The following is a 23649-nucleotide window of genomic DNA, read 5'->3' as shown; positions in this document are numbered from 1 at the left end:
TTCATGCACAGGATTTTCATTTAATATTAGACCTATACAAATATACATTGTAAATAAACTGGCTTAAAAAAAAGTAACTCAATTGAGTTTCTTGCCAGTTCTTCTCAATTGGATCTATATATAGTACTGAACTGGACGGTAGAGAAAAACTTATAATATAAAAAACTTGACGTTCATAAGTGGCTAAATGTCCTACATGAATAAATGATTTTTGAATTCGAATTTGAATAAATATTTAAAACATCTGTCAGTTATCAACGTAAATTTTTTACCACTTCCTTCTCAACCCCTGTTCCTCATTTTATCTGCAGGATAGATACCGGTTCCGTACTGGTGAGCATATGCTTTTATGATCTGGTACTCTCAATTCCCTCCCATACAAGTCACCACTATACCAAATATTGCACTGTCCTAGCAGCCCTCTTATAGAATTCCCTCCGTTCAGAGATCGCCTTCCATTATTACTGTGTAGAGAAGTCTCATTAGGCTCAATCTGAATCTGCGCCTTTTTAATATTCTACTTATTATTCTACTTTTTAATATTATACTATGTATGTATATTTATGTATCTATTTTATTAAATTCATAAGAACTAAATGTACTTATAACTTTAATTCTTATTATTTTTACTATAATGTATATATGTCTGCATTTATTTGTGTATATATTCGGTTATGACGCGTACTTGTACTTATTTTCACCACTCAGAATTCCTCACAGTCACTCCAGGTTGACTGGAAGAACTCACTCTTTTGGGGAATAAGACCGCCATTGTACGTATCTATTCTTTAAGTCGCTTGTGTCCTTTTATTTATAATTTATATTGTACATTAAAATACTACAAACAAACAAAAACCTCGAGTATTCCATCATTAAAATTCTATATTAACTGAGAATAACATAGGCTATAAAGAGTTATGTTCATGGAAGGGATGCGGCGCTAGTTACAAGTTCTTCGTAAATAAAATGGTAACTTTGGTGGAATTACGACCACGAGGTGACTACTAAGTCGAATAATTATTAGATACATATCTTTAAAACTATTGATTTGATTTTGTATCTTTTAATTAAAAGGTTTTTTTTGCCTATTTGACGAGGATATTACTTGTCTATTCTATAAACAAAATATAAAAGAAAGAACATAAACATAAATATATTATATATCTCATAATCATGTATTAAAGTAAAACGCAGCGCATATTAAAACGGCAAAGTATAGTTATCTATTGTATATATTTAGAAATTTGATAATACAAATACCTACTGGTCAACGTATATTTAAAATGAACTCGGCAAGCGAACTTCATTCTTAAACCCACATTTGACAAGAACAAGTTAAAGATAATGGAGCCAATATACATATCACTCGTGATTATCAGTCTGCTTTATTCTCTTTACTATTATTTCACGAGGACTTTCAATTACTGGAAGGACCGAGGCATCGTTGGACCAGAACCTGTTCCTGTATTCGGTAATGTGTTAAAAGCTGCACTTCGTTACGAAAATCATTCAGTACCCATCACTCAAATACACCAGAAGTATCCAAATGAGAAAGTTGTCGGAATCTTCAGAATGACCGAGCCAAACCTCATAATCAGAGATCTAGATATGATCAAACATATACTAGTTAAAGATTTTGATGCATTCTCTGACCGTGGAATCGAGTTTAGTGAAGAAGGTCTTGGTAAAAATCTTTTACATGCTGATACTGATACATGGAGAGTACTCAGAAATTGTTTTACACCGCTGTTCACATCAGGGAAATTAAAAAATATGACCTATTTAATGACAGAACGGGGAGATCAGTTTATCAGATACGTCGAAAGCATTATAGGGAATCAAGCAGAGCATAAAATTCTTAATCTTGTACAGAAATATACAATGTCTACGATTGCAGCATGCGCCTTTGGTATGGATATCGATGATCTTTCTGACAATAACGCGACAATAAAAACCCTGGTGAAAATAGATCATGACATATTCACGTTAAACCATTTCTTTGAAGTGCTTTTAATGTATCCACGTTTGCTCAAGAAATTGAATACAACTGTATTTCCTAAATACGTCGGTGAGTTTTTCCATAAATTAACAAACTCTATAATCCGGGAAAGACAAGGTAAATCCTCAAATAGGAGAGACTTCATGGATTTGCTTCTAGAAATGAGGAATCAGAAAGAAATACGCTCTTTGAAAAGAGAAAGCGGCGATAAACAAATGAATTTAGAAATTACAGAAAATGTTATTGCATCGCAGTCATTTATATTCTTCGCCACAGGTTACGAAACTAGTGCAACTACTATGAGTTTTATGTTATATCTACTTGCGAAAAATCCACATATACAAGAGAAACTACAACAAGAAATAGACAGAACACTCGAGAAGAGTGATGGTGAATTAACCTATGAAATAATCAAAGATATGACCTATTTACGTAAAGTCTTTGATGAAACACTCCGTCTATTTCCAATAGGGGAGCCACTACAACGAAAAGCAGTAACAGACTACAAAATACCTGACACTGATATTGTCATCGAGAAAAATCGAATAGTATTGATTTCACCTCGTGGTATACATCATGATCCTAAATATTATCCAAATCCAGAAGAGTTTGATCCAGAGAGATTCAGTCCTGAAGTTGCAGCAACGAGGCATCCATGTGCTTACATACCATTCGGACTTGGGCCGAGAAATTGCATTGGTAAGTCTATTACTATTGTAATAAGTAAATGAAAAACAATAATTTGTTAATAGCAAAGTACTATCTGTCGTAATAGAGCTGTTCATTGTTTCGAATCTAATATTTTAGGTTTACACAATAGTTCAGTTTTATAATAAATCAGCCCACGTTCCAAGTAGTTCATAGTTGAGATTCTGACCCTGTACCCTTTAGAAGAAAGTTACGCAAAACTATATATAGAAATACCGAGGTAGACTGTAAAATATCGTCTATGTGATTACCTCAGTCTCACCTATTTCAGCCGCCAAGCCGCTTTGTGAGTTTAATCGGTTAAAAGAAGGCATAAGGCAGTGAAATTATAGATCTTATTAATATTATGTATGGGTGGATGTTTGTTACTCTTTCACGCAAAAACTACTAAACGGATTTTGTTGGAACTTTACAGTAATATAGCTTATACATCAGAATGATATGAAAAAAAAGATAGACGCGTAAATACAATTTGAACATTATTTTTAATTGTGACATTATTAGTATTAATAATATCTCTGGACCAGTCACATAGCATCTATGAAAATCATATAGCACTATATAACAGATACAAATACACATATCTTCTGACACAATTTACATAGAAAACACCCAGCCCGATATAAACAATCATTATCATGAATACAAATGTTTGCTTGCTAGCAATAGAACCCGCGAAGCAATAGGATCGGAAGAAAAGCGGTCTGCTAAACTGCTGTACTACCGAGACCGTAATATCGTCCGTTCGTCATTATACCATATACCAAATATTATTGTAATGTCTCTCTAAATGGTAATGAGTAATTTTAGTTTTACGATTATTCCAGGCACGCGCTTCGCTAAATTGCAGTCTAGCGTGTGCATTATCAAGTTCCTGTCAAAATTCCGAGTGGAGCCATCTGAAAACACAGTGAAAGAAATCGAGTATAACCCAAACAGGGTGATCATGTCGCCATCTGATGGGATTGTACTAAACATTGTGAGGAGGAAGTAGACTGATAAGAAAGATGTAACGGTCAGCAGTAGGTACGCACGCGACAGCCCTGATATTTCAAACATTTACAACAGTAGCGGTGATTACCGGTTATTTAAACCCATCAGATGGGCCGTATGCTTGATTGCCACCAATATGAGTATAAATAAAAGTGTAAATATTGTACATGAATTTTTATGAAATAGTTTTATTTAACCTGTTCACGTTGTTGTTGTTATTTTAATATTTAACTAAATTTATTCATCCTCATAATTAAAATTAATTAAAATAAGTGAAATTTCTAAAATAATATTAGCCTAAGTTAAATACTTATATTAAGTTTATTTCAATAAAGATTATTTAACAGCTTGTTACTTGCGTCAAACAATTAATTTTAAAACTTTATGTCTCTCTGTCTGTTTTTGCTAATTCCTTTTATACTAATTCTTATCAACTGAAGCAGGTCATTGAAAAATTAATATTTTTTTCAAAAAAATACTACGTAAGTACATTAAATTAAAATTATAGGAATAGTTATATGTAAATATATTATATGACATTTACATGATGTAAAAAATATTGTTGTTAGTATTATAAAAACAAAGACAAATTTATCATATAACATTGACGCGTAATTAATACATTATCAAATAGATAGCATATAATAGATATCAAAATACAAGTATATTATAAATACACTAGACGAAAGCACCTCATATATAAATTTACGGTCAAACAGGAACCAGTGACAAAAATGGAGGCAATGTACATACCGCTTGTACTCATCGCAGTGATCTTTTCTCTATACTATTACTTCACAAGGACCTTCAACTATTGGAAGGACAGAGGCGTTATTGGACCAGACCCGGTCCCATTGTTCGGCAATATCAAGAAAGCAGCACTTCGCCGTCAAAACCATGGAGAACCTATGTATGAAATTTACAATCAGTATCCGAACGAGAAAGTTGTGGGAGTGTTCAGAATGACAGAGCCAAATCTATTGATCAGAGATCTGGATATCATAAAGCATATTATGATTAAGGACTTCGACGAATTCTCCTATCGCGGATTCGAGATGAGTGACGAAGGTCTCGGTAAAAATCTGTTTAATGCCGATACGGAAACTTGGAAAGTGCTCAGAAATCGTTTCACGCCACTATTTACATCCGGAAAACTAAAGAACATGGTTAATTTGATGACGGAACGGGGTGACAAGTTCATTTCATACGTCGAGAATATTACAAAGACTCAAGCTGAACATAAAGTACACAGCCTTATTCAGAGATATACGATGTCTACAATTGCATCTTGCGCATTCGGTATGGATATAGATGATATTTCAGATAATAACCCCATAATAAAAACACTACATAGAATTGACCGTGATATATTCACCATAAACTATTTCTTCGAAATGGTGATCATGTATCCACGTTTCTTGAAGAAACTGAATCTAACCCTCTTTCCTAAATATGTAAGTAAATTCTTTCATAATTTGACGAGTTCGATAATCCGTGAGAGAGAAGAGAAACCTACTAATAGAAAAGACTTTATCGATTTAATTTTAGAACTGAGAAAACAAAAGGATCTCTACTCCACGAAAAAGCACGAAAGTGATGAACAAATGCATTTGGAGCTTTCAGACAGTATTATCGCTGCGCAATCCTTTGTCTTTTTTGCAGCAGGGTACGAAACTAGTGCTACTACTATGACTTTCATGTTATATCTATTGGCGAAAAATCCACATATCCAAGAAAAATTACATCAGGAAATAGATAAAGCTCTAGAGAATAATAATGGTGAATTAACTTACGAAGTAATTAGGGAAATGACCTATTTGCACAAGGTGTTCGATGAAACGCTTCGTATGTACCCTATAGTGGAGCCACTGCAAAGATGTGCACGTAGCGACTATAAAATCCCCGGCACTGATGTTGTTATAGAAAAAAATCGAATAGTGTTGATTACACCTCGTGGTATTCATTACGATCCTAAATATTACCCAAATCCAGAAGTGTTTGATCCGGAGAGATTCAATCCTGAAGTTGCAGCAGCGAGGCATCCGTGTGCTTACATGCCATTCGGAGTTGGACCAAGAAATTGCATTGGTAAGTCTGAATTCATAATCAAAATTTTATTTAAATTATTATTACGATGATCCCGGTGGTCTAGCGGTTTAGCACACCGGTTTACTTCCGATGGTCACGTGTTCGATTCCTCGCATGGTGCAAACATTTATCATCATCATCATGACTATATTTTTTTTATATCAGTCTCGGTGTTTTCTACATGTATTTTGTATATATTTACAATTGACAGAGGCCCACCCTCAAAATTATTTTTTTATTTATTGAACTGATTTTTTTGTATTAATTTTTTTATGATTCGGCATTAAAAATATATGCAACTCTAAATATTCACCCTAAAATAAAAATGATATAAATAATTAATAAATATTGTATGTTCTACTATCCATCCCTATTTTTTAATTTAGTGGTATTTCAAGTTATATGACTAAACAACGTTTGCCTGGTCAGATAGTAAATATACAATAATATTTCTTACAATACCAATTATTTAATTCTCATACGTTCCTTACAGGCCTGCGCTTCGCCAAGTTACAGTCCAATATTTGTATTGTCAAGTTGCTGTCGAAATTCCGAGTGGAACCATCTGAAAATACGCTGAAGGAGATGCAGTTTGACCCAAACAGAGGTGTAATGACCCCAAGTGATGGTATTCTGGTAAACATTATACCGAGACAGTAGACGACGCAGAAAAAACAGAGATAATCTTTATTAAAATAAACTTAATATAAGCATTTTTGAATAGTCACAAATAATATTGGTTCTATCACTCATTCGGAACGCAGACTTGCATGTCGCTCTTGAGGGGAGTGGAGAGAGTAGAAGAAGCAAATAAGTGCTTATTCCTTCTTATAAGATCTTGCTGATCTTTAAAAACACTTATTCCCCTGGTCTTGCGGGTGCTCATCGACAGTGGTAATCACTTACCATCACGTAGCCTCAAGCTCGTTTGTCCCCTATTCTATAATAAATTGGGGGGTATTATGTTTAAGTTAAAGTTTAAAGGACGACAGATGTGCTATTTACGTTGTATGATACGGTACACGTTATTTCTTATGTTAAAGTTTACATTATTTATTCATATAGGGTACTTCTTGTCACTTGTACATATAATTTTTCTATCACTATCCCTACCGTCCCTTTCAGCTAATAACTTCATTTCAGAAGTAGTAGGACTGGCATATTATTTTTATTTGTAAGAATATTTCATATTTATCAAATCAAATCAAATTTATTTTGCGATAAACATAGGTTTAAATTAGTTGTGATTGTAAATTGTAATGATGCAAAACAACGCTACCGTTCCGTTCAGCTAAATACTTCATTTGAAAAGTGGTCAGAAACACGACGAATATATATATTTTTTTATATGTAAGAATGTTTTGTAGCTATACTAATATTATGAAGATAAAGAGTTTGTTTGTATAGTTTAATGAGCTAAGTTATTAGGATTAAAAAAAATGTTTTTATACCTGGATATTGTATGTAGATCAAGCCTATTATTATTATAACCCTATTTAATGCCTTATTTGTATTTTACTAAGAACCTCAATGAGTAAAGACCTCTTTCAATTCGATCCAACAGTTTCTCTAATTGGAATCCCATCAAAAACATAAATGTGAAATGATAGCCGAGTTTAATATTATGATATATGCCTTGATTGTTGACTTCTACGACAAAAGAGGTGAGATTTACCAGTTTCCTTTATATTCACCTAATTACCTATCTGCATGCCAAATTTGAACTTCCTAGGTCATCTGGAAGTGGGTTATAATTTTGATCTATAGTTGATCAGTGATAAAAATGACGATATTTGGACGTTAATATCTGAATAACCGTTTGAGATATGTTTATGAAATTTGGAACACATATTTATCTCGCAAGTCTCAATATATGAACCAAATTTTGAGTTATGAGGGGTTCAAAAGTGGCTCCAAATAGTTCGTGTAAATATACACACGGTGCTGCTCGCCAGTTCTCTTACTTGAAACTTGGCTTGACACGCTACCGCGTGTCTAGATGAAGTCTGTATGAAAGCATTAAATTAATTAATAGTCGCGTTATCTAAAAATAACAAATGTTTTTTTCTTATTTAAATGGCATTAGACATAAGTAATATTGAATTAACGAAGTTTAGTCGCAGTAGTAGACATCTACGCCTGAACAATTTTTCAGAGCAAATATTTCTAAAAGCAACATTGCAGAACAGTCTATGAAGTAAAAATTATAGGCTTAGTTGTAAAGGGTAGAAGGTAAAGCTATAACCAATTCAAACGTTACTTAGAATAGTCTTGAAACTGAATTATTTTCACCAAGAGACAAATTTATTATCTGAAAAATTGATGACGCGTCCTCTGCAGTTAGCATATATATTAAAAAAAACTATTTTTATATTTACACTTTACTGCTTCGGGAAAATTGTTCAAATCTTTATGGCTAAGAAATAAACTTCAATAATATAATATGTCAAAGACGAAGCAGTCATTTCTTTAACATATATTTTATTAACATAAGTAAATAAATAAATGGTAAACTCACACAGCACCATTCAGACGGAAACAAAGCAGAGTTTCCACTATGGGTAATAAACAACTTGTACATATACAATAATACTTTTTATATAGAAACAACCAAATCATTACAAATTTTTACATAGTATAAAACAAAATTGCCGCTGCTATCTATATGTCTATATCTATTTTTTTACGCAATGGATTTTATTGCAGTTTTCTGCAACAGTTTCAAGAGAAAGGTTTATATAAAGATATGTATAATACATGCATATTGTATTACAGACAAGAGAGAATCAAACCTGCGACCTTTAGAAGGGTAGGCAGTGCACTAAAGCTGAACCATCGAGGTTGTTATTATATGTATTGTAATAATTATTCTGACCTGGTCAATTATAAATTGAAACGCAGGTACTTTTTTATATTCGGCTAATAAGTTTAGTGTAGCTGAGCGGGCAACAGTTTGTTTTCCGCTTATCGATAATTGATGTGCCTGAGCCGAAGTTCGAACCCCTAGTGGTGCCCTCAGACTAAAGTCGTATCCGTCAGGCGGGAGTTGGCCTTCAGCCGCTTCATAAGTCCCTCCTCGGGTTTGGATTTCGGTGCCATATGCACTCGCCACCTGTCGTCCGTTGAAACTGTAAAGGCCAGCTGCGGCCAACCTACATTAATACGTAAGAAAAAACAAGATAAATTTCCGATGCTATTTTCAAGTTTGCTTTGAATATAGTACCAGAAATTTTTCAAACATTTGCTGATAATAAAATGAATACTTACATAATTATTTATCTAAACTAAAAATAAAACATTTGTAACTTGTTTTTAATGTTTTAAAGATCAGATCCTAAAATCGATATCGAAAATTAAATACAATTAACAAATGAAAATTGATATATTGTTAGCAAAAAAATTTAAACGTACGTAATATTGTTTCATCTAATTTAATTATCATTCCACGAGTTCTATTTTAATGTAAACTGCTTTTAAAGTACCGTAATAGATTCATACGTTGCGTCCAACGAAAGAACTTCATTAGTGAATTTACATTCAAACTGGCAATAAGTAGCAATGGACTTAACATATATCCCATTAATTGTAATCGTACTACTCTATTCCCTGCACTATTACTTCACGAGAACTTTCAATTACTGGAAAGATAAAAGCATAGTTGGACCAAAACGAATTCCCTTATTCGGTAATGTTTTAAAAGCAGCACTTCGAGATAAAACCTATGGAGAAGTAATCACTAAAATGTACCATGAGTATCCAAATGAAAAACTTGTTGGTATATTCAGAATGACTGCACCTACTCTTCTAATTAGAGATTTGAATGTCATCAAACAAGTAATGATTAAAGATTTTGATAAATTCTCCAATCGCGGAATTGAGTTCAGTAAAGCAAATCTATTCCACTCTGACACTAACACGTGGAGAGTACTCAAACGTTTTACATCATTATTTACATCTGGTAAATTAAAATGTATGGTTCCTTTGATGGCAGAAAGGGCAGACAAGTTTATTGAATATGTTGAGAATATTACAAATAATCAATCAGAACATAAAATCTACGCTCTGTTTCAAAAATATACTTTATCAACGATAGCGGCTTGTGCATTCAGTATTGATATTGATGATATTTCAGATACTAGTCCAATAATTAAAACTCTACTTAGAGTAGATCATGAACTATTTACTAGGACGTACGCCATAGAAATTATTTTAATGTACCCACATTTGTTCAAGAAATTCAATATGTCCATTCTACCAGCACATGTTACTGAATTCTTTTATAAATTGACAAACAAAGTAATGATGAAAGACAAGGTAAATCTACAGATTGAAGAGACTTTGTGGATTTGATATTGGAATTGAATATAAATAATTCTTATTTAAATAAATGAAATCTTAAGCACTTTTGAATAGTCACATGTTATGTTTTAAATGCCAGCCAAGAACGATGTGTAGGCAAGTAACTTGCTCATCATTCTTCTGGTAAATAAATTTTGTATTATAAAGTTATATTTTTAAATATATAACATCGAATTAGGTGTTAATTTGCGGAAGTCCATTTCATCGCTTAATGTGTTTATTTTGTTTAGTGAGTTTGGCTTATGATGCCTCATTCGGACGCGAAACAACTGTCGCAATAAATGGTGATCAAATTCCGACCGCTGTAAAATCTACACCTAATAGATTTAATATGGTCGGAATTTGATCACCATTAGAGAAGCTCGTAACACTACCAGTATCAGAGGTCAGGTTTGCGCACTGAATATATAGGTTTCACACATGCAAATGCTAGCGGAATTAAACAAAATAATATAATCCACTAAGTAATCAGCTTACGGCTTGTTTGCAGTTACAATTATATAAAAATTAAATTGTACGATTTCCAACATTTAACAAAACCAGTAAATTTGGCTTGTGGTCCTCAACTTTTAGGTCGAACTGGGTGTTACAACAAAAAACTGTTGTAACACGTTTATGTGATTTATACAGAACGTGTTTGTAGATTTTGTTACTCCCTAACAAGGGAAGAAGTTTGAAACTAATTTGCATGCGGATTATATAAGTTCGTAGAAAAAATAAGATTCTACATCTATTTGGTTTATTTTCATTTATTATTGTTAATGTTCTAATAAAACTTGATAAAAAAGATTGACTTCATGCCGAAAGCTGGATTAACAGAATGTGTTTCTAGCATTTTATGTCAATCCAATAAAAGATTTATTTGGCAGATTTATTCTACCAATCAACCATAGAGAGCGCAGATAAAAATTGTTTAATACAGTTTTATCAGTTTGCTTACACGTGTATAGATGAGGCCATGAAACAACATATAGTTGAACCCAATTAATATTATATATAACTAGGTATCATTCATTTTTCATTCATTCATAATTTAAGAGCTACGCTCTTGTCGGTGGAGCTCTTGCCACTTTCCGCGATCTTCCATCATGCTCTTTAATTCTTGATACGACACGACTCCCATTTTGTCCTCAATTTGTTTGATGTAGCTATTCCTTGGTCTTCCCCTCCCCCTCTTTCCTTCTATTTTCCCCTCAATAATAATTTTCATGAAATCATCGTGCCGTATCAAGTGCCCTAACATTTTTCCTCGTCTATTTTCTATGGTGTTCAATATTTGTCTTTTTTCTTTTACCCTGTGTAGTACTTCTTCGTTTCTTACTTTATCCTTCCAGCTAATTCTTTCCATCCTCCTCCAACACCACATTTCAAAAGCCTCCAGTTTGTCTCTTTCCTTTTGATTTAATGTCATTACATTTAATATAACTAGGTATCAAACAATAGAAAACCAAATCAATTCAAAATTCATTTATTCATGTGGGACATTTAAACCGCATATGAACGTCAAATTTCTTTGTTATTAATATTTATATTTTTCCCTACCGTCCTATTCAGTAATAACACAGATATGCAAACAAAATAAATGCATGATCGAACAATATAATATTTTATGAAAAAGGCATGAAGATATTGCAGTATATTCATATTAATTTAATTAAATATAACTTCCCGACTGTCATCACAGATGGGACAGTCAATCAACTGTCGACATCATGGCATATGCATCACTTCATATGCCCACATTCAACTTAATAATGTTTGTTTCTATATATAATAAATTACCATAATATATAAAGGAAGAATATACATTTAGTAATTAGATTATACTATTGAAAGTACTATTTCATAATAAATCATATCTAAATATATATAACTCAAAGGTGACTGACATAGTGCAACGCACAGCCTAAACCACTGGACGGATCGGGCTAAAATTTGGCATGCAGGTAGATGTTACGACATAGGCATCCGCTAAGAAAGGATTTTGATTACTTCTACTCCCAAGGGGATAAAATAGGGGATGAAAATTTGTATGAAACTTTGTCAATTTTAAACCGATCGGGCTGAGGCTTTGCATGTATAAAGCTACTATGACGTAGGCATCCCCATAGAAAGGATTTTGATAAATTCCACCCCTAAGGGGATAAATTAACGCGAGCGAAGCCGCGGGCAAAAGCTAGTTACACCATAAAGAATATCTAGAAGATACTGTAATGTGTACGTCTAGTTCTCTCGTTTATATTGCTGTGACTGAAAAGATACATGTGTAAGTTATATTTATGTATAAATATTAGCACTTGTAATGCAATAAATTAATTAATTAATATATATATTATAGAATATATCTTATATATAAAATTCTTGTGTCATAATGTTAGTTACCATACTCCTCCGAAACCGATTGACCGATTTTTATGAAATTGTATATTGTAGATCTGAGAATCGGCTACTATCTATTTTTTATACCTCTAAGTGATAAGGTTTGTCCACCCTTCATTATTATTCTATATTATTATGAATTAGCACTGAACAAAACATACAACCCTAAACAATTTTCATTATTCTACCACCACCTCAATTTTTTAACTTATATAGCAAAAAAACGTTTGCAGGATCAGCTTGTATATATATAATACTAGCTACTCGGCCCGGTTTCGTACAGGTGTACATGTATTATATATATAAACCTCACTCTTGAATCACTCTATCTGTTAGAAAATCCGCTTCAAAATCCGTTGCGTAGTTTTAAAGATTTAAGCATACATAGGGACGGACAGACAGCGACAGCGACTTTGTTTTATACTATGTAATGTAGAACAACATAAAAAAGTAACCAGTTAATTGTGTTTATTTATTATACAATCAGGGGCGTGTCACCGCTGTCCTCGTATGATTTATTATATTTAATTGGCTATTTTTTATCTGTATGGTTGTATATGTAAAATGCAAGCATTTTAGTTCATCATTTAGTCATTCCACTCATTATACAATAAAAAAACAACAATAACCCAGTACAATTTACACAGCACTGTCTAGTTCCAAGCTAAGCAAAGCTTGTGTTATATGTGTTAGGCAACAGATATATATACATAGGATTTCAGGATAAGTGATAAGGGTTGTCCACCCCTAACATAATTTTTATATATGTATTATATATATTTAATTGTAATGTGTGAGAATTTAATAACTTTATCTATTTATCTAATGAAATTAAAAATTAAATGTAAGAGAATTTATACACCTTGAATGGTAAATATTGCTGAACAACTTATTCATCATGTAAAATCTGCTCTGTACCAGTATTTTGTAAATAGACATACATTTCATTTCATTACGTTGGGAATAAACTTGCGTCCAGTTCCTTATTCTTTGGGACAAAAGTAATAAAAAAGACAGCTGGGCTCCTCCAAGTATTACGACGTTTCTATATATTCCCATTCTATAATATTTGCCAGTTTTTTAATTAATTAACCTAAATGGACGGTAGGAAGAGTGAATAAATATATATAACTCTTAGCATTCATGGATTCACTGTGCGGTTGCCAAAACCGTCGTGTGACAGAAGAGAAGGAAGACAGCTTTACAGCTCGTGTTTCTCTCCCTGCCCAACCAAATCCGGTGGAAGCCTAGTATAGAACTTACTGCAGTTCTAAATATGTGAAGATCTTTTAGAAGATTGCAGAGAGATTTTCAACTGCATATATATACTATGCAGTTGAACTTCATATATGCATATATATATATACATTAACAACATAATCAATTTTCGTTATTAATTTTTAATTATGACTTGCGTATGAGGTCGAACATCCAATAATACTACATAATATATGAATAAATATAATATGATAATTAATAACATTAAAATTATTTGTAAATTTGTAAGTCTTAAAATAAATGTTGTTCAGTTTAGTTGAATAATTTTGTTGTCTCATGCTGTTTAACGAACGAAGTCAGGCCACGCAATTAGTAATAACATAATAATGCCGATACCATTATCAGTTATAAAATAATGGTAATTTATATAATATTATGTAATACAATACATAAGAATAATTGATAGCATACTTATATGATGCGGTTTTTTTACATACAAACATAAGTAGAGTAGAATTTAAAGAATCAAGACCTAGTGACAATGAACTTAACTTTGATACTGTTTCTAATATTTGTGTTCAGTTTTATTTATTATTACTTCACAAGAACATTCAATTATTGGAAGGATAGAGGCATTCCTGGACCCAAACCAATTCCTTTATTCGGTAACGTAAGGAATGGTGCACTTCGTCTTGAAAATCACGGTGAAACTATTGCTAATATTTATCAACAATATCCAAATGAAACAGTTGCTGGTCTGTTCAGAATGACCGCTCCTACTCTGCTAATCAGAGATCTGGAGATAATCAAGCATATCATGATAAAAGATTTTGAGAAATTCTCTGAACGTGGCATCAACTTCAGCAATGATGGTCTTGGATCAAATCTTTTTCATGCTGACACTGAAACGTGGAGACAGCTTAGAAATCGTATGACACCATTATTTACATCTGGGAAATTAAGAAACATTATTCATTTAATGACAGAACGGGGAGACGTGTTTATTAAATTTATTGAGATTATTACAGTTAATCAAGCTGAACATAAAATATATACACTTATACAAAGATATACCATGTCTACTATAGCAGCCTGTGCATTTGGTATAGACATTGATGATATTTCAGATAATAATGTGATGGTTAAAACCTTGTTCAGATTAGATGATGAAATATTCACACGAACCTTTGCCTACGAATTGCTTTTAATGTTTCCAAATTTATTTAAGAATCTCAATTTGTCTGTTTTTTCAAAGTATGTAACTGATTTCTTTTGTAAATTAACAGACTCAATAATAAACGAAAGACAAGGTAAACCCACAGAGAGAAGAGACTTTATGGATCTAATTTTGGAATTGAGGAAACAAAAAGAAATTCTATCAACTACAAGTAATGACGGTGACAAACAAATAAATTTAGAGATTTCAGAAAGTGTTATTGCATCGCAATCTTTTGCATTTTTCGCAGGAGGATACGAAACTAGTGCTACTACAGTGACTTACATGTTATATCTATTGGCGAAAAACCCACACATACAAGAGAAACTGCTTCAAGAAATAGATAAAACACTCGAGAACAATAACGGTAAATTAACATATGAAATAATCAGTGATATGACTTATTTACGTATGGTTTTTGATGAGACGCTCCGTTTATTTCCTCTGGTCGAGCCGTTACAACGCAGTGCAAGAGCAGACTACAAAATACCTGGAACCGACATGGTTATAGAAAAAAATCAGATAGTATTAATTACACCTTATGGTATTCATCACGATCCTAAATATTATCCAAATCCAGAAGTGTTTGATCCAGAGAGATTCTGTCCTAAAGCTTCTGCAGCGAGGCACCCATGTGCTTATATGCCATTTGGAGTAGGACCGAGGAATTGCATTGGTATGTTTTTAATTAAATAATTACTCTCAAGCAATTCACACAATTATCAGCCCCTTTATGGACCTTCTACCTTATTGTAGGTAAAGGTTTATAAACTTGAATTATAGTTACGAAACTAATAAGAAAAATAAATAGGATGGAAACCGTCCCTTCTGTTCCAAGTTGACAATTTAAAATATATATACAGTCATAAATAAATACTCAAATGGCGATATGCTGCAATTGTTAACGTAGATTTACTAGCATTTTACAAAATTTCCACCGGCAAAGTTAACGATGTTGATTTAATTAAATAATACAACAAGTACGGAACGTACAATAAGTACGGAATTCAAAAAGTTAAATGTTACCTTTAATTTCAATGAGAGAGACGTTCCTCAAGGATTATTCTTTGGTCCCTTCTTAGCTACACATATAAATAAAATTGTAGTGTCTATTTGTAATATTGAAATAACTGTTTTTTACTATTATACATAAATATGGTACATAAACCAAAACATGTTTTACAATTTTTGTCTGTCTGTCTGTTTGTTCCGGCTAATCTCTGAAATGGCTGGACCTATTTTGACGGGACTTTTATTGGCAGGTAGCTGATGTAATATGGAGTAACTTAGGCTACCTTTATTTTAGAAAAATTCTTTTGTTTTCCAAAATAAAGTTAAATTCCACGCGGACAAAGTCGTGTACAGCTAGTTTTTAATATATGGTACGTATGTCCATCAGTAATATTTGCGATAAACTTCTTTGATATCAAAAGGGATAAAGTGACTATGATTTCTAACGTTGTAAAAACTGCTTTGTTTTCCTATTATACTGATCCTCTTCCTGTTTGTATTATTTTTCTAGGCATCCGCTTCGCTAAATTGCAGTCCAGTATCTGTATTATCAAGTTTCTATCAAAATTCCGGGTTGAGCCATCTAAGAACACGCTGACAGAAATGAAGTTTGATCCCCAGAAGGCCGTTATGTCGCCACATGGTGGGATCTTTGTGAATATAATGAAGAGGAAATAAACGTGTGGTTGCATACAATTTCTTTAATCTGTGGTTGCTGCAGAAGGCAGCCTCTATCACTATAATCTCTTAAATAATAATTGGACATTTATTAATTATATTATTATAAGATATTATTTTTTTGTGTATATTAATCATTCTCGTGTCTTTTGTTAGGGTTCACATCGATACTGTCGAAAAATCTGATATTTTATATTAAAAGAAGGTAGTTTCATTATTGCTCGGTATCGTTAAACTAGTTGCATATAACCCCCACTCATATCTTCTCTGTATAAAAGGGAGGGTTTTTGTAGGCCGCGGCATTCGGTCTTTGAGCACAGGATGTGCTGGTTGTATTTTAAATGCTAAAGTGAATTGTGTTAGAGACATAGTTAAATTAATGGTATATAGTTGTTATTTTATTATAATACATACTTTTATACTAGTACATAGAGTTGAAATATCTTACACTTTTGTAATTGATATCTCATTAGCATGAATAAAAAAATATTTCATTATTAAATTAAATATTTTTTTTATTATATTTTTTATTCCTGCTAATGTTGTAAATGTAAAATATGTAAATATAATTTAGACTCCAGTTTCTGCAATCAGTCTCTTGCTAATATTATAAACGAAAAAGTTTTTCTTTACCTTTTCACGACTACACGGCTGAGCATATCTTAATGAAATTATGAATTTATTTTTAATTAATAATATTTTTCATTTCGTGCTGCTCGGTTATGGAACAAACTACCAGTACAGATACAGGAAAGTCCATCAATTGGTTGTTTTAAGAAAAGGTTGAAATCACACTATTTATCGACCTTAGTATGATTAGTTTCATCATGTATTTTATTATTTGTATTTTGTGTAATATATGTAGATATCTATAGTAATTGTATATGTATTTGTATATATGTATGTATATATATATAACTTTTATTAATGTTTATTTTATTAATTATATTATATATTATTATAATTATAATATAATTAGAACATTATTTAATTTGTTGAATTTTAAATGTTTTATTTTTCTCAACTTTTGGACATTTCAACATAATAGTGTTAATTGCACATGTGTCATACCCACTCACTAATAGTTATGCCTCACTGTTGGGTTGACTGGTAGAGATCTCTCTTAGATGTAAGTCCACTTTTGCTCACTCTGTATATGTTTAAGTTTAGAACTATATTTAAAAGTGCAATAAAGAATATATAATAAAATATAGAAGAGACTAAACGATAGATTGTATCACGAGAGTGTCTTTAATCAAAAATAGCAGGCGGTAAATAATTGCTGATAATTTAAATATTGTATTCAAATGCTAAATAAATACAGGTATTATTAAGAGTAGTATAACTATATAGTTATACGTGGTCTAACGGTTTAGCACATTGCTTTACTTCCTCTTGTCGCGGGTTCGATTCCTCGAACATTTCAAATATGTATTCATAAAAAGGATTATATTGGTCTGGGTGTTTCCTATGAATTATATGTATTTACAAAAAATATATTTGAGTGTTTCAGTCAGTTGAGCTAGATCCCATAACACTAGCTCTGCGTAGCTTGGAACTAGATGGCGCTATGAGAATTGTTCTGAGTTATTATTATTACTATATAAAAACTGAATTCATTACATAATATTTGGATAAAAAAGTATGTGCTTAGCAAAAAGCAGCCTCTTTCTCTATGTATAATATGTATGTATTTAGAAGAAAAAATGACAATGTATTTGTATCAGTTATCTAGTACTCATAACACAAGCTTTAGCTAGCTTAACTTGGGTCTAGATGGCGCTATGTGAATTGTCCTGAGATTATTATTATTATCAAATAGGAAGATACAAAAAGGTCGTAAGCTCAGTGTGGAAAATTGTTCAGGAAATAAAACACTAATTTATATCTTTACCCCATTTGAGGGCACGTGGAAATCATTAACAACTGATTTTCAGTTTCAACCAGATCAGAAGATGATAAACAGATTTAATCAACAGCCAATCGACTTTTATTAATTCGTTTAATACTATCAATAATAAATAATCAATGCTCTACGCACGATATCACATAGCTAATAGCGTATCCATACTTGCTACCCACTTACAGTCCTCCCACAGTTTTGCGTCACTGTCGGGTACACACACCATACACAATGCTTGTTTACTTTGTTTAACGTACAAACAATTTTGTGCGAATACATTGGCAGGGAGATTGTTAGTAATGAGCATTGATAGCATTTCAGGTAGAATTCCTCCGGTCCAACTGGAAGATATAGTGTTTAAGTCATCATGATTATCGGAACTCAGTCTCTGAACTCAAATGCAGACACTGTCAATGACAAAGGATTGGGAGAAAAGGGGACTGTGAGTAATGAACTGATGACCCCATTGCTAGCAAAGCAATGAACCATGTTAGGTGAACCTTCACGCGATTACACGTGGATACCATTGTGATAAATTCTTAGTGAATTTGTCACGATGTAGACCACTAACCAGACTGTTCATCTTATCTTTCTCCACTAGGTTCTTCACCAGTGCAAACCGTTAGTGGATCATTCCATTCAAAATTCAAAAATTATTTATTAATGTAGGACATTTTAGCCGCTTATGAATGTCAAGTTTTTACATTATAATTTTTTTCTTTACCGTCCAGTACAGTATATAGATCCAATTGAGAAGAACTGGCAAGAAAATCAATTGAAGTACTTTTTTTAAAAAGCCAGTTTATTTACAATGTATATTTATATATATAGGTGTCTATGTCTAACATTAAATGAAAATCCCGTACAATGAAAACTATTGCCATGCACGCTCGTCATTCAAGTAATCGTTTAGTGAGTCTAGTTCGTTGAGTGAGGCCTTGCTCAGTAAATATGATTTCATTATCATCCATTAAAAAAAATAATACCATAAAAGGTCTTGTATATTTAACAATATTCCAAAAAAAATATTTGAAGACGTCGTCGTCAGATGTATATCATCGCTGTATATACATATATACATACATATATATGTTTACAACTGTGGCGTACAAGAGAGTCTACTAAGCAAATATTTTCGCTGTTACTTGAAACGAGTTCGCAATTCGCAATAAGACGGGGTCCGAGTTTGCGCGTGTAGAATAATAATAATAATATTGCGCACACATAAATAAACAACAGTACAGTACAATAAAAAATTGTTTTACAAAAGGCGGTATTATAGCTATTAGCAATCTCTTACAGACAATCTAATGTTGACAGAGAGTATTTACATAGAGAAAGAAGCTAGAGGGCGCTCTAGACACTATATTTATTATACACTAGCTGATGCCGCGACTTCGTCTGCGTGGAATTTAACTTTATTTTTCTAAAATAAAAGTAGCCTAAGTTACTCCTTATTACATCAGCTAACTGGCAAAAAAGTCATGTCAAAATCGGTCTAGCCATTTCAGAGATTAGCCGGAAGAAACAGGTAGACAGACAGAGAGATAAAAATTGCAAAATATTTTATTTCGGTGTATGTACCGTATTCATATGCATGTAGTAAAAAACGTTTATTTAAATATTACAAAAAGACACTCCAATATTATTTATATGTGAATTACATGTGTCGCAGCCTCAGGAGTTAAAAAAAACCGAAATTATTTTAATATATTTAATTAAGAATAAAATATTACAAATTAAAATCTATAAACTATAACTATCTTCGGATGAAGTTGGTACCGAATTAGATTGAATTGACAAATACTGAGCCGCGGAGACACTACACTGCGGTGTCAAATCAGCAGTTTCCTAGCTCGGTGGCGCGACGAAGATGTGGAGCGCTGACTCGCCATTTCCAAGTACTGGCACAAAGTACAAAGCTGTGCTTCTCATCATCAATCATCAATTTCTTTAATAGCAACAGCTATAACATGTGTCGATTAATATTTTAAAGAGTTAAGTTTGTTGTTAGGCCGTTTATTCATTTATCCAAATACAGAAATACCTAAAGTTCCTGATCTTCGATGTTCGGGGTAACCTCCTGAACTACTGATCTAATGTTAGGACATCTGTCAACAAGATCTATCATTTATTATTAATTTTATTGATTTTAAATATTATATACAAAATATAGATTATTTATACTTAGAAACACAAACACTTACGTTAAAAATTATTTCAGTGTTAGGACTATAAAATATCACAGTATGACCAATAGGAAGTTTTATATATGTATATAATCATCATTGCCTTGCCTTTATCCCATTATTTGGGGTCGGCGCAGTATGTCATTCTCTTCCACTGCTCTCTATCAGTCGTCATATCTAAACATACTCTTCTTTTATTCATATCATCTTTCACACAATCCATCCATCTTTTCTTAGGGCGTCCCCTCCCTTTACATCCATCCACATTCATATTATACACTTTCCATAAGACATAATCCTCATTCCTCCGCATAACATGCCCATACCAGCTCAATCTGTTACCTCGCAACTTTTCTATAACCGGCGCAACTTTCAAACTTCCTCGTATATACTTATTCCTCCATTCCATGTATTCCATGTATCATTCCATGTATATAATATGTAAAATAAATAAATATATATGTATATAAAACGTGAGTCCGCTCACAGTGAGACCACACGCGCGTCTCAAGTTTTATACGAGAAAATGTAATATTCTCAAGTTCCAAGCGATCGCATTCTACGGGAGCCAGATTTAATTGGACAGTTTTGTGACAGCGGGGTGTTGGTTTGATTCCAGAAAGCGAAAACTTATGAAGACATACATATGTATCTAATACACATACGTATGTATTTATAAAGAAAATAACGCGTGTGTGTATACAGGAAATAGATAAGATATATTGGCATGAGATTACCCAGATTCTGATCCGAGAGCGGGTGGGGCGAGGAGCGAGGGGCAAGTTAGAGTTTCAGGTCTAGGAGATGGGACGGGGCCGTCAAGTTTTTTTAGGGTGCAAATTCAGTTATTACATGTATAGATAACTAAATACAAACCTTCATGAAGTAAGACTACTGGCCGAAGGTGGTTTACCGGCACTTCCATGGCAAATTGCCATAGTGAGTGTGGTGACCACAAACACAATATTAATATTTTATTATACTAGTTGTCCTGCCAAACGTTGTCTTGCCTTAAAATAAAAAAAAATTTAGGGGTGGACTACCCCTAACATTTAGGGGTATGAAAAATAGATATTGGCCAATTCTCAGACCTACTCAATACGGTCACAAAATTTCATGAGAATCGATCAAGCCGTTTCGGAGGAGTATGGGAACGAAAACTGTGACACGAGAATTTTATATATAAGATTTAGAAGATGCATTAGAAATCATTGAACACTTCGGTTTTTCTCTTGTCGTTGTACTTTTTTCATATATATATAATACATGCGTGTTATAATGTAATACGTATGTATATATGTATAAACCTTCGTTTTGAATCACTCTATTTATTGCTGAAAACTGCATAAAAATCCGGTGCGTAATTTAAAAGATATAAGCGAACAGACAGCGGTGGTTATTTTGTTTTATACTATGTAAAGAAAAATAGAAACTTCCTTCTTATATCTATGTATAATATTAATTCATCATCATCATCATCATCGCAGCCCGGAAGACGTCCACTGCTGGACATAGGCCTCTCCCAAAGATCTCCACGACGATCGGTCCTTCGCTGCTCGCATCCAATGCCTTCCAGCGATCTTGACCAGATCGTCGGTCCACCTTGTCCTTACTTCATTAAATATAATATAAAATAACAGATCTTCATATTTTTATACTAATTAACCGGCCAACGTCGCGCTATATAGCTAGCTATACACACAGAGAGCTTGATAACTCCTGAAACAGTAATACCGTAAAGCCACTGTTTGCTTCCATCTCTCATAAAATATTTTATAAGTGAGCTATTAACGCCCCAGTTCCCCGGCGCCGTTCGTTCCAACTAGGGTTACCAACTATCGGGATTTAATTGGGATTTCCAGTATATAATATCCCTATGTCCTAAGAAATAGCATCGTTGGAAGCTGATTCTACGATGGTTGTGCGTGGCAAAAAGTTTTTAGAAAAACGCACGGTGATGTAATATTAAATTAATATTATATTAATAGCGATTATTAGTTTCTGACGGGTATATAGTGTTGTTGCTTTATTAATATATATATATAACATGTGTTCTTTAATAAGAAATAGAAAAATTTATATTCAAATAAACTTAATACTCAAGTACTTTTGAATAGTTATATTTTTTATTCTAACACTCATTTGAAACGCAGACTCATCACAAGATGAATGAGCAAGAAACTTGTGTGTTGTTCTTTTAAAATATATTATATACTAGCTACTCGTACTCGCCCCGGCTTCGCACGGGAATACATGTATTATATATATAAACCTTCCTCTTGAAACGATTAAAAAACCGCTTCAAAATTAGTTGCGTAGTTTTAAAGATTTAAGCATACGTATATATACTATGTGTTATATATTAGCCAGTAGTCCTCCTTACCTTCATGAATACATATATAACATGCCGTCGTCAGTGCCGTAATAGAGACAATTTTATTTTATATTCATATTTTATTATTATTTCTTATGTCTATTAGTCTCTAAGGTAATTATAATATGGGCCATGTAGCCTGAATTAAATAAATAAATATATATATTTTCTTTACTATACCTTACAAATAAAGTATATTTTATCTATTTATCTTTATAAGAAGTCTTGAAGGGTGTTAGCAGTGAAATGACAGGCTACAGTTTACATTACATTTTAGACAACCTCAATTTCCCTGACAGTGTTATCATTTTTATTAAATTAGAATTGTATGAAAAATCCTGAAAAATTTATATAGCGAGTTCGCAACCCTAGTGGCAGCCCTCGACATAGTGACTCTGTGCGCAATTTATTTATTTGTACGCTTAACTGATACGTATTCATGAGCTGAATTGCTACAAATACGAAATGCTATTAATTTACTTTATGAACAGTCAATAAAATGAATTTGCTAATAGAATTTAGAATGAAAATAAG

At 32.6% G+C, this 23649-nt stretch overlaps 4 protein-coding genes across 4 annotated transcripts in view; all 4 read left to right on the top strand.

Annotated features, from left to right (window-relative positions):
• LOC131854238 (inactive dipeptidyl peptidase 10-like) overlaps positions 1-23649 on the top strand; it is a 156830-nt gene that overhangs the window by 85035 nt on the left and 48146 nt on the right. The window lies entirely within an intron of this gene.
• LOC131854244 (cytochrome P450 6B5-like) lies at positions 1345-3701 on the top strand. The gene is made up of 2 exons (XM_059205374.1): positions 1345-2698; positions 3535-3701. The coding sequence occupies exons 1-2, from the start codon at positions 1345-1347 to the stop codon at positions 3699-3701; spliced, it is 1521 nt and encodes a 506-aa protein (XP_059061357.1).
• On the top strand, positions 4429-6448 carry LOC131854240 (cytochrome P450 6B6-like). The gene is made up of 2 exons (XM_059205371.1): positions 4429-5788; positions 6282-6448. Exons 1-2 carry the CDS (start codon positions 4435-4437, stop codon positions 6446-6448), a joined length of 1521 nt encoding a protein of 506 aa, XP_059061354.1. The 5' UTR covers positions 4429-4434.
• On the top strand, positions 14286-16649 carry LOC131854246 (cytochrome P450 6B2-like). Its single transcript, XM_059205376.1, has 2 exons — positions 14286-15636; positions 16483-16649. Exons 1-2 carry the CDS (start codon positions 14286-14288, stop codon positions 16647-16649), a joined length of 1518 nt encoding a protein of 505 aa, XP_059061359.1.

Source organism: Achroia grisella, unplaced genomic scaffold, assembly GCF_030625045.1.
Source record: "Achroia grisella isolate CSIRO2021 unplaced genomic scaffold, CSIRO_AGI_Agris_v1 utg971, whole genome shotgun sequence".
In the NCBI taxonomy this organism is placed as follows: Eukaryota; Metazoa; Arthropoda; class Insecta; order Lepidoptera; family Pyralidae; genus Achroia; species Achroia grisella.
This window is presented reverse-complemented; position numbering and strand designations above follow the sequence as displayed.